Source organism: Melanotaenia boesemani, chromosome 8 (assembly GCF_017639745.1).
Source record: "Melanotaenia boesemani isolate fMelBoe1 chromosome 8, fMelBoe1.pri, whole genome shotgun sequence".
Lineage (NCBI taxonomy): Eukaryota > Metazoa > Chordata > Actinopteri > Atheriniformes > Melanotaeniidae > Melanotaenia > Melanotaenia boesemani.
The window spans coordinates 22,632,785-22,645,970 of record NC_055689.1 but is presented as its reverse complement, the minus strand read 5'-3'; the positions used below and the strand labels follow the sequence as shown (position 1 = coordinate 22,645,970).

The following is a 13,186-nucleotide window of genomic DNA, read 5'->3' as shown; positions in this document are numbered from 1 at the left end:
ACATGCAGCATGAAATCTTACAAGTCCAAATACTGATGTGTTGTGTATTCTGAGGTCTGATAGTGGATTTAACAATACCTGCTGTGAGGTAAAAGTGCTTTCTAAAGACCTTATTCTGCCTCATGCTGTCAGCAAGTGCGCAAAATCTTTAAACTAATCCCTATTAGGCCAAGACCTCACAAATCTGATTAAGCAGGGTGCTTGCAAAGTTGAAATAGTCTGAGCCATCTGTGGTATCTGTTGTGAACTGGAAAAACTCACAAGAATTATATAGCATAGATATTTAATTTAGCTTCATGAACTTTCTCCCTGAAATTCTCACTATAGCATGCACTTAGCCTTTTATCTACACTGTTTTTTACATTATCTATTAGTGCTAATAAATGGACGAATTTATTATCAATGATGTACATAAATAAATGAATTAATTCATAAAATCTGAAAAATGTGGGACTAATTTAAAAAGTTGAGGTTTCCAGCAGAACCCAGAGGCAACAATGTAACTTTATTGGCTTTGAGGGGAAAAATATTGTCCTTCACCTTGACGAAAACATAAAATCGTTAAATTCAGGTAAACTATAAATATATATATCTTTCCAGTCTACTGCCATACAGTTTCTTTGTATTCCTTTTTTCCCTCTTACCTTATCTGCTGATCAAGTGTTAGCAAAGATTAAGCAAATTGGCCATGATGTTGCATGTCCCAAAATAGCCCTCGGACGCTGCTGAGAGGCTTTAACCAGAGCTCGCTGCAACAACAGAGGCACACTTTGTGTTGCTTTTGATTTTATAATTAAACAGAAATGCAAGTTATACGGTAAGCTTTATTCATCAGATCATTTCACATTTTTGCATTATTCAGTTATTTATTTTGTTACCTGCAGGATGTAATTTGTCTGTCTAGCTTGCATGATTGAGGCGTGTAAGGCCTGAGTTCCCTTTCACTTAGGCTTGCTGTTCACAGTAAAACCTTACTACATGAAGTTTAACGTATGACGTTCAGGTTTCGTTTAAACTGCTGGAGTATTTGCATGTTTGTTTTACGGTGTAGATTATGATTTTATTTAGTGATCTTTTAATAAAATGACAGGTATTTCTATGATCTTTCTCACCTCATTTTTATCAAGGAGTTGAGGCTAAATGACAAATGCTCCTTTGCACAATGAAGTGTAGCATTTCTTCAGGAAAAACCACAATGTTGTTCCCCTTGTTTTTACTCATAACACAAAGACAGAGCAAAATTCTTAAATTCAAGAAATTGGTGGGAAAAATAGTAGAAAATAAAACAAATAGTTATCACTTATTATAAAGAACTTTACATTTAAGTCAACATAGTCTAATATAATTATCAAGTCATTTATGAGACAGCTCACAATGTAATTTGTGTTTTTTTTACAATGATGGTTTAGTTTAGAGTTAAGAGTTGTGCAGTTTGTATGATTGCTTCCTTTGCAGAATTATACAACTGGAATCAAAATCTAATGAAAAAATACACAGATACACAGTCTGCTATTACTTAATGCTTAATAATTGCTTAGTTTTTTCAAAGAAATATTATTATATCACATGCTGTAATAACTAATATGCCATGTAAACAAAGGAGAAGGTTTTAGAACCTTATGAAAAGATGGTGCAAAATTTAATTTATGATCCTGTATTGTAGTTATTTGTTTGCACAAACAGCTGTATAATATGCCAAGAAATATGCCAAGAAAAACTTAATTCTCTTAATCATTTTACGTTTTTCTCTACAGCTACCTCCACAAAATATGAGCTCGACACCTGTCCAGGACCCCCCAGCCCAGGGAATGTCCTCTGACAGTGGGCAGACGTTACCCTCCCGACCCTTGCAGCCCAGTTCTGATCCTTCAGTCTCTAAAAGAGTTTGCTTCTACAAAAGTGGTGATTATAAATTTAGTGGACATCGTATGATTATCACTGGACGCACCTTCAAGACATTTGATGCTCTGCTGGATGCTCTGTCCAAGAAAGTGCCTCTGCCTTTTGGAGTTAGGACTATCTGCACACCTCAAGGAACACACCTTGTGAAAGCTTTAGATGACTTGCAGGATGGGGGAGCCTATGTGTGCTCTGATCAGAAACGAGTGAAACCACTAAACCTTGATGAAGTGAATCGTAGGCAGGTACCTTGGAACACCACCAGACCACTCAGTGCAGGGCGACAAAGGCGTCAAGGACTCAGACTTGGTCAGTTTGGCAGAGAGAATGGTGCAACCAACAGGCCAGCAAAAGTCACCGACAGGATGGCAGTCCGGACGCCAAAGAAGCTTGTGGTCATCAAGAACAGGGATCCCACTGTTAAACGTACAATTGTGTTGCAGCGAAGAACAGCACCAACATTTGATGCTTTGCTGGATTACCTGTCTCAGATCCTGCAGTTTCCAGTGCTGAAAATTTACTCTACGGATGGCAGAAGAGTAAGTCGTTCATAAACTGAAAAAGGGAATCATCACCAGATTTCAGTTAGATTGAGAGGTTGATGTGATTCTCAAATGTCTGTCCATTTAACATGAATATAGAGCCAACAGTATGTTAGTTTAGCTTAGCATAACAACAGAAAACTAATATCAAGATAAGATTACAAACTTTTGGTTTTGTAGTTACAGAGTGAGCAGGTGCAGCAGGCTATTTTGTAATTTTTGGACAGAGACAGTTTTCTCTTGTATCCAGTCCTCATGCTAAGCTTACCTACTGCTGCTATGAGATAGAATGAATAAAAATGTGGTGAATTAAAAGTGAAAATTTATTCTTTTTTTATACACTTTGAAACAGATAGCGTTCACAAATGAGACTTTGTAAGTATTAAAGACCCAGCAGCGGTGAGGACCTGTACCATGCTAATTTAAGTTTAGACTTTCTTTCGGTTAGTCTACTATTACTAACTAACTATGTGTGTTACTTTGCAGAAGCGCTTCTAGTTACCACATGTGAAAGGTTCTGTTATAGTGACTATTTCTTTCAGGCACTCCTTCTGAAAGTCTTTGATAGTTTTGCAAACTGGTCATGAGACAGATGCTAATTTGTGACTTTTTAATGCAGTTAAGTGACTTAAGTTAAGCCTCATTTACAAACAACACATTTCAGTCATGTCAGGGATAGAATAACTCACTTAAGGTGTGGACTTTATGGGCTTTAAAACTTCTTCCAAATCCTAAAGAAAAGTAAATGGTAAAAACCTTCCTCCAGTGACATTTTCTGAATGGATTTTGCTGCATGTTGAATGGCAGAGTTGGTCATTTAAAGGGGAAAAACTTCCAATAAATAACAAGTCAGGGGAAAATGTCTCTACATGAACTTATTTTCATCACTTTGATTGTCTTAGTAAGGATGATTGATTGGACAGACGTCAAGTGTGAAGGACTGCATAAACAAAGACATATCTAAAGTTTACTATCCTAACATCAGATAGCCTCAACAGCTGCTAATACTTTCTGTCACTATGCAAATTATAAAACTATTACAATTTATGGAGACTTTGTCTTTATTTATTTAACAATGAGAAAATATTTAATATAAATGCAATAATTACTGCCTTCAGGTGTCACTTGAAGCAAGTTAATGGTGAATTTAAATCGATTTCTCTCTCTGACTTATTCAAATCAGTGGCCATACAGGTACCAAATTTATAGCAGAAAGGCCTGTTAAATCCCCAAAAATTAGGAAGAATAAACATTTAACCAACTATTCATTATTTGCTTTTGCTATAGCTTGGGATTTAAGATTTGCTAATTGTCCATTGTTCCAGCACTGTGTGTTCTTGAGGGGGGGGGGGGGGGGGGGGGGGGGTAAAGCCCTTAATGTGTTTAATTTGTCCTACTTTCTTTCTTTCTTTCTTTCTTACACCTTAGGCTATATTAAAGATATGTCTGGTCTCACTAACAGGATAGTCTGTAAAGTGGTTGGCAGACAGAAATATATACACACAAAAACTGTTTATCCAGTCTTAAATGTAAGCATGCCAAATCAAGCTGCAAAACTCACTTGTAGAGTAAAATTGGCTTAATTAATTATTTATTCATTAATAGAAAATAGAAGGAATAAGAACTAAGGATTTTGCTGTGTTACTTTAAATGATAAAGGAATTCCAAGAAGTGCTAAGAGGTGCTATCAAAATATCTACCTCCACCCCCCTGGTGAGCTACCACTTTAATCCTTTAACAACAACAAGCTTCCTTTTAAAGATCGTGAGAACCTTTAAATGCATTTAATTCCTGCATGTTTTCTGGGATCCCTGGGCTGTTTCATGATAAACTGTGGCATAAATAAGGTTTAGTTCTTGTGTGCAAGTAGGAAGTGATTTGCTAATCAAAGTCTTCATTTAAAAGATAGAATTCAGGTACCATACTACATACGGTTGAATAATTAGCACACAGCAGTTAGCAGTAACCAGCAGGGTTTCCATGAAAATGTAATTGTGTTGCGATGCTGCCATGGGTCCAACTTGTCTTCTCTCTTCTTTCAGGTTGATGGTCTTGCTGCACTTATCTTATGCTCTGGCATTGTTGTGGCTGCGGGCAATGAGCCATTCAGATTAGGAAACCACAGTTCACACAGAACAGCCCAGATGGCTCAGATCATGCACATTGAGACTGGGGACCCACCGATGTTACAGCCAGGAACTCGTAAGTGTTGAGAAGTCGCATTGATTAACTTGAAAATGTATGTTTTCATTACAAAATCTAAACGCAGCATAGTCAGTAAAGCTAATTGGGGAAACGGTCAGATATTTTCAGATTTTTATTTTTAAGTTGATGCTGATCAAAAAGTGTGCCTCATATGTTGGATTCAGTAGTAGCCTTTTGTTAAAGCAGAGGTAGGTAGAAGTCTAAAAAAAACTAAATTTGAAAATGCATCTCACCTCCTGTACCTCAGCCTCCTCCACCCTTCCCACCAGAGGAGCGTAGGCATGCGCACATATTTGAGAATGTTTCATATGCTACTTAAATATCAAATAAAGTTGACTTCAGCAGTGAGTCAGGCCTTAAACAGTGTCAAGAGTCACTGCAGGGGTCTAGTTTTCTATTTGAAAAACCATTTGAAAGATTACTTTGACTTTTGTGTTATTGATTTACTTTTTTGCCTAGTGATATGAAACAAATATGTATCCATCATTTCTTTTGGGCTCTGTTACCCTAAACAAGAGAGATACAGATTTTTTCATGTAAATATTTGGTTTTTGATATGGGTTTTAGACGTTTGTTTTAGATGGTTTTTTTTAAATGAACCCCAATACTAAATTAGAAATATGCATTTTATGTTCCTGGAAAAAGAGATTAGATCATTGGTAAATGAAGCAAAAAAATAAATAAATAAATAAATAAAAGCTTAGCAGGACAAACTTTTATAATTTAACCATCAACTTAAAAGGAAATAATCATATTTCTGGTTATACTGTAGTACCTCTTTTAAATGCTTCCATCATACTTAAATGAATGCGGCATTATCTTTGTCCCAAAATAATCTTTTCTTTCTCTGTCCTCCACCTCCAATTCCAAAACACCTGTATTTTCATCCAACACCTCCAACCGAAGAGAAGAACAAATCTTTCTCAAGTGGTAGAGGCTCAAAGAACTTCTCTCTGTCATCGGAGCGATACATCATCAACCAGATAAACAAGTCTCAGAATGGAAGCATGAACAACTACTTGCATCACAGCAACAGATCTTTTGAACCAGAGGCCAATCAGCATCACACTTCCATTACATGTGAAGCTGGGAGAGAAGATAATGAGAATCATACTTGCATCATACCAAACGATGATGATATTGAAAAATCTTTCTGTGTGAATCAAGATGGCAGCATGACGGTGGAGATGAAAGTTCGTCTGACCCTTAAAGAGGAAGAGATGCTCCACTGGACTACCACACTCAGCCGCTCCAGCCTTAGTAAGAGGACAGTTTGTGCCTCCCTTTCTGGGTCGGGCAACAGCTCACCTGACTCAAACAATGCCATTGCCAAAGACTCCTCAAATATCCAAGAGGACGAAACAAAAGAGGAGAACTATCATGTAGAAGCAGGAAAAGGTGTCGGCTTTAATGACGAGAGATTATATGAAGGCTATACTTCAACAAGTGTGGGGAAAGCAAAAGGTTTCAAGCGCTCTCCTACACCAGGCCCTCGACATGTTAATAAGAAAACGTCTGTGGAGAGTTTGAAGAGGGTTACAGAGGCAGGGGTCCAAGAAAGCACCCTGGGACATTATTCCTACATGGAGAGGACGGCTAATGGTGAGACAACTGAGGGATACTGTGTTGTCAGACACAGCAGCAGCAGCAATAGACCGGTCCCAAAACCTCGGAAAACAGCTTCAGCAGAAATGAGCAACAATTGCCCTTCCATCAGGTCGTCAGAGGTAGCCGAGGTCCTTCAGATACGAAATGACGGGATGGAGGTTACAGAGACTGTGATGCATATTTATGAGAGCCAAGGCTGCTATGACAACTATTTTGCAAATGAAGAATACAGTGCAGATGACACTTCTTTACATGACTCTCCATCGGTGGCAGAAAGCAAACCATCCACAGACTCATCCAGCAATGACTGTGATATAGATTGTAATTGGCAGCCACCCACTGCTGACTCACAACAGAGGCAGAAAGAGGAGATGCTATCACTGTCATCAGAGCCAGAATCTCATCAGGTTACAAATAATTTAACTTTAGTGACCGATAAGGAAGCTCATACTGCAGTTAAAACTGTCAAAAATGACAATACCCTGAAAAGCACAAAGGAAAAAAGCATTGTACGGCCAGCTGGAAATCAAAAGAGTTCAGTTTCAACAAGCAGCACAGATAAGAAACAAAAGGACAGCATAATCAGCTCATCAAAACGCAGCAAATATTCATCAACTGACAAGCTTAGCAGTGATGCTAGTGTGGGACAAAAGAGCCAGAATTCATTAAAAAGTTCTAGAAGTGATCCAAAGAAAAAGAAAACACAAAGGCCTCAGTCTACTAAATCAATTAAAGACGAAAAATCATCCAGAAAGGATACGGTTTCTTTAGTTGGCTCTCAAAATCTTAAAATCAACTCACAAAGCACCAATAAATTAACTGCTAAGGATAATGGCCATAACGTAAATACGCCAACTGGAAGGCCTCCCATGAAGAAGAACATGTCAGAAATTTTACAAACCAAAAAATCATCAAGTACAACAACAATCAGAAAGCCAAAGTCCATGACTGAATATAATCTGTCACCACCCAAAAAGTCTGTAGAACTGAGTGAGAGTGGTTCAATGCCTTCTCTCAATCCCTCACCCTCTGAAGTCCACCAGTATGTTGAGACCTGGTTGGAGAAAGTTAGCCCAGACCAAGTGCCATACATAGAGGAGCCGATCACAGATGTAACAGAACCTCGCACAAAGGTTGTATTTAAGATAGGTGGTGACTCCGAATCAGATGAGCTAGATGGATCCCAGAATACCTTAAATGATGCTTTGAAGAAGTCATCCTCCTGTCTCTCAGTTCCTCTCTGCCATGAAGAACCATCAAGAGGGCTGCTTCAGATCGACCAGAGAACACGAGGTTTATGTGTTTCAATGCCAAGTGTCAGAGCTGACCCTGAGCACCAGGAGAACAGGCTGTGGTCACACAAATCAGCAGAGGCAATCTGTCCAAATGAAAGCGAAACATCGTCAGCCAGCATGTTGAGCCCCAAAGCAAAGATAAAACCTGTCCTTCGGCAGCTTTGTTCATCAATTCAGTGTATCAGAAGAGCATCTACCAGCAACACACCTACTCTTCACAATTCCAACAGCCTTCCTGATTTTTCAACACAAGTGGCCTCCGTGTTTGGCTCATCATGTAAAGCCTTCTTGTCCTTCTTGTCAGTAATGACTCTGAGAGAGAGCCTAAAAGGCTCCACAGCAGGGGAGAGTGACCAGTCAAGAACCACCTCTGAGGCCATGCTAATGATGGAATCCCTGCAGAAAATTTCTGTCGTTGAAGATGAGGAAGCGCAGAGGGCAAGTCTGACTGACTTACAAAGTCAAGCATCTTCTCAGTTCAGAGAGCGCTGGAAGGATTTCCAGATTCTGAGGGAGAGGCTTGAAAGTGAACCACTTTCCCCCAAAGTTTCAGAAACAGAGTTTGCGCTTGATGTTGTTTCTGAAGGTGGGGATGTATTTGAGGATCAAAATCTGGGCATCGATGAGCTGATGGAGGAGCTAAATATGCCGCAAGACCTCAGAGAGGAGATCACTTCAACATTCCAACATGCTAAAAGTTTTTACCCTGTTGAGGAGAGCACGTATGTTGAAACTGTTCAAAACCACTCAGATTCAGAGGAAGATGTGGAGCAATTTATCCAAGCATATAACGATGAAATAAAGCATTCCCCAGAGCTGGATAGCATAGCTGAGGAGACAAAACAAGTTCCTGATGAACCTGATCAGGATCTGGAGTTAGAGACAGAAAGAGATGAACCATCAAAATATGAGGAGATGGAGGCAATAGAGCATACAATAAACAGGGAATATGGAAACACAACCAATATAGATGCTGATGAAGAAAATGATAAGGAAGATTTGGGGATGGAGGATGAAAAAGAAGATGGAGGAATAGAGGAGGATGAAACGAATAAGAAGTGGGAAGACTGGGAGGAAAATAAAGAAAATGACCAGGAATCTGTTGTGAAAGTAGCAGAGGAAACAGAGGAAGAGCTGACAGGAGATGAAGACGAGAGAGGGGAGAGATTGGAAGAAGGAGAGAAAGAAGAGGCTGAGGAAACAGATGAAGGATTAGTGGATGAAGAGACAGAGGAGGATGGTAGTGTTAAAGATACAGATGAGAGAGAGGGAGATGAAGAGACAGAGGAGGAAGAAAAAGGTGAGAAAGAGGAAACTGAAGAGACGCATGATCAAAGCGAAGAAGAAGAATTACTAACTGTAATTAATGAAGGACAGGAGGATGATGAAGATTCATCTTCAGAGGATAAAGAGGAGGAAGAGGAAGGAGGCACTGAGAAAATGGGGGGAGTTATGAAAAAGAAAGATGAAGAAGAGGAGATAGATGGGGAGGAGGAAGAAGAAGAGGCTGATGCAGTTACTGGGACTCTTGTAGATGAAGAAGTTATGGAGGAAAAAGGTGAGGAAAATGAGGATGATGATGAAGAAGAGGAGAAAGAGCACTTTGCAGAGGTGCTTAGTGAGGGAAACAATGAAGAGGAGGAGAACGAGGAGGAGGAAGACAAAGAACAAGAAGTGGACAATTGTAGTGAGAATGAGACAGATAAAGAAAAGTGGGATTATGATGAAGATAGCAGAAACATTCTGGAGAAAACAAGAAGTAGTGGGGAGGAAGAAACAGCAGAAATGGAAGAAGTCATTGATGAGTTAGAGGGTGAAGAAAATATGACAGCAGAGCAGACTGTAGATGAAGAGGAGGGGAATGGTGATGAAGAAAATGAGTTAAATGAGGGATTAAAGCAGATGGGAGCACAGCCAAAAGATGAGGCAGAGAAAGCAATCGCTTCAGAAGATGTAGACAGTTTTGCTGATGACGAGGACAGTAAAAATGTGTTAGGAGAAGCCCCTTATTTACAGCAGCACACCAGTAGCTGTGAAGAAGCAAAAGCTGAACATGACACTGAATCTTCAAGTAAAAATTCCTCTGAAGGCCAGTGTGAGGATGATAAATATGCAGACACTGTTAATGAAACAGATGAGGGAGGAGAGGAGCATGAGGAAAGAAGCAGCAGTTTATCCCATCCAGTGGAAATATCGCAGGAATTACTTGACTTTGTTAATTATGCCCTCCAGTCTTGTTCACTGGTATTCACGTATGACACTCAGGGCAAAATAAAGCTTGAACCTGACAATGCCAGAGTCGTACAAACTAAGCAAATGAATCTACCACAAAGTAGAAAGGATAGCTCTTATGGTTTAAAATGTCTCCCTAGCCCAATCACTTCAGATTTATCTGATTACAGACCAGAAACATCAGAAAGTGGAGGATATAAAACTCAGGAATCTGTAGACGTAGTCTCCGAGAGTGGAGAAGAGGCCTCACGAAAACAGTCTCCAGTGCACTCGTATTCAGGACACTCAATCAAGACAGCAATTGTAAAGCAGACTGACTCTAAAGTATCCTTGATGAGTAGCTCAGAAGCCTTGCTCAATTCCCGATTAAAAAGTGCGGGGAGTTTTTCTTCCAGTGATGCAGGCATTAAAGTCTCAAGGGAGGACCTGTCTTGTTTCAGTGCTGCAAGCTCATTAAAAGGAAACACTGAAGCTAGCTTGCAAAATGTACAATGCACATCTGATAAAGAATCAGCTGACGGGGTTTTGATTGATCGAGGGAGATGGCTCCTAAAGGAAAACCATCTGATAAGAAAATCTCCTCCAGTCTCTCTGGGAATGTACAATAACTTGGATAGCACATCCATAGACACAGGTCAGGATAACACAAGCGAGGATTCCCCACCTCACACCAAAACCCAGCACAGCCCCCTTGCAGCCATATCTTCATCAGAGCTCGAGGAGCTGGCAAAGCCGCTTACTCCAAAGTGCACCTACTTCAACATGCCACATGGAAGTGACTCTGACCCCTTCTTAGATGACTCCAGTATCCGAAGTGGGAAACGTGATGCAAGCAGTGTAAGAGGAAGAGGGTTCAGGGTGTCACCTACTGTTGATACTTCTAAAACCTGGGCAAACAGAAATGGCAGTCTGTCGTCATTTGCATCAGTTGAGTTTAAAATCCCAGACAGAAAAGTGCATCCTGAGGGTGAATCCTCAGCTGTGACGCAGGCAAGAAGGACATCTAATGGGGAACAGGGTGCATTGCAAGCACAAAACTCTCTGGACTCACTGCATTTGAGATGTGGCCAATATTGTCCCATACTATAAAAGTAGGACACTATATTTCACAGAAACAGTGCACGTATTGTCAGATTTTTTTTTTTAATCTTATGATGCTGCTAGAAATGTTTTATTTTAGCTCAATAATCACCAACAAGAACCTCGTAGATGTGTAGGATGTTCAAGGAGAGCTGTGCCTCTTGTTTATGTTGTAATATAGTCAAAAGTATTTTTATATAAAGAGTAACTACTTTCAGTGATAGTAATGTATCATTGTTTGTTGTTGTTTTGTTTAACAGATTGAGTGCTACTGAGTGTTATCACTGAATTATCTGTTATTGCAAGCACCACAAATCGTTGATTTCTTCTGGAATATAATGCAATACATCTAAGAAACATTTTTATCTGCCAAGAAAGCAGATTTATGGCCTGTATTTGTATATATAATTAATCACAGGGCACACCTAGAATCTGACTTAAGTCTTGCTTTACATTTTACATTAGATGACCACTTCCGTTGTAACAATCCATAACAATCTTTAAGCTACTCACCAAGGACAATTATAATTGTAACTTTAGTTGTAGGATTATTTCCTAAACTCTAGACCCTTTCTCCAGTGTGCGCCCCCTTCTGGACCCCATCAAAAGTTTTCTAGACCCACCCCTGCCTCTGTCATTGTGTGCTTGCTTAGTGGAAACCTTTGGTTATATCTGTGATATTGTAAAGACTTCATTGTACTGTGTAAAGTGTCCTACAACAATGAATTTGTGCAATAACTAAAGTTGAGCTGAAATCCAGATGGGTTTAGAAGTCTTTTGGGGAAAAAATGCATGTTTTTCACACATCACTGATTGATCATATTGATGAACAGACTGGTTTTTTGTTAATCACTTTAATGCCATTCTTAAACTGGCCCAAAGATTCTAATTTGTTCCCTCAAGAATTGGTTAAGAGACCCAGAAGAGAGCAAATATGGAGTAAATATGGGATTTCAGTTTGTTGGGTAACACAAATGATTATGTTTCTATGTATCAGCAATATTTAGCTCCTCAATAACTTATATCTGATTAACTTATTCTATTATTATTTCTGCAGACCAAATCATTAAAAAAAAATCTGTTTTTGCCAGTGATGTGATGATTTTTTCGGACATCCTTCTTCATCATTGCACTGTCAAAAGATCTTGAAAGTTAAGATTGATGGGTATTTTTCTATCAAGAAATAAGACACAAAGAACTCAGGTTGAGGCTTTCAACATCGCGATGGGGAGAGACAGTGGTTCAGCACTCAGAGAGTATCTGGTGTCAACTCCGAAGTCTCAACCCCAGTACAGCCTTTTTATTGAGCAGATTATGCAAATCACATGAACCAGTAAAGCAAGTCAGTCAGAATGAAAAAAAACAAAGCATTCATCATTTCATAACCTTTATCATGAAGAGCAGTTGTAGCCACATCCTGTGTTCTGCAGGACAGGCGAGGCTGTAACTCATTACACAAGCTTCAAAGAGGAACTTTAAGATGTCAACACCTCTGCTTACTATAACAAAGATGTAAACGAATCCCATTTACAACAATTTCCCAGAGGCATCTGCTCTCTGATGACTCTTTACTTTTATAAGTTCATTAGCAAAGCAGCTGAACTGTGAACTGTAAAGGACCATTGTGGTTACAGAGCAGTTTATTTCCAGGAATGTTCATGCTCAACCCCACACTCAAGTGTTTTTTTTTTTTTGTTTGTTTTGTCATTAAATGTTTAGGTAAAAGTTAAAAAATATGACACATAATCCCAACGTAAGAAATAAATTTCTTGAAGTTGGACATGAATAAGTGTTATAAACAGTGAAGAGTATTATTATTAGTAATGGAGCGTCTCTTCTCATCTAAATATTCAACAATAGCAAAACAAAAACTCTGAATTATCCATTGTATGTATTAAGACCCCTAACTCAGCTCTTCATTAAACTCCACTGGCAGCAAACAAAGCCTCGGATCTTTTTGAGAGTAATCCTACAAGCTTGGGACATCTTTCCCTTTGAGATTTCTCCTGTTCTTCTTCGCAGAATAATTCAGTACCAGCCAAGTTGATTGGGGAGGGGTACAGAGCTATAGCTAGGTACTGATATCCAGGCTCTAGCTTAGTGGTTCTTAACCTGTGTTCGATGGAACCCCAGGGGTTCGGTGAGTCAGTCTCAGGGGTTCGGCGGAGGTGAAGACACACACTCGACTCCTATGATTCATGATGACACGCCCCGCTTGACCATCATTGGCTTCAGGTGATCACACTACATTTTGTGCACGAGTAAAACATATACCTAAAAATATACCTGAAAAAATATCATATTTTATTTTTCAATAAAGTACCT

The 13,186-nt window shown here is 39.3% G+C and overlaps 1 protein-coding gene across 1 annotated transcript; it reads left to right on the top strand.

Moving 5' to 3' along the window:
* The first annotated feature begins 1,760 nt into the window (after nt 1-1,760).
* LOC121644513 (oxygen-regulated protein 1) lies at nt 1,761-11,909 on the top strand. The gene is made up of 3 exons (XM_041992496.1): nt 1,761-2,438; nt 4,484-4,643; nt 5,553-11,909. Exons 1-3 carry the CDS (start codon nt 1,770-1,772, stop codon nt 10,868-10,870), a joined length of 6,147 nt encoding a protein of 2,048 aa, XP_041848430.1. The 5' UTR covers nt 1,761-1,769; the 3' UTR covers nt 10,871-11,909.
* The last annotated feature ends 1,277 nt before the right edge of the window (nt 11,910-13,186 follow it).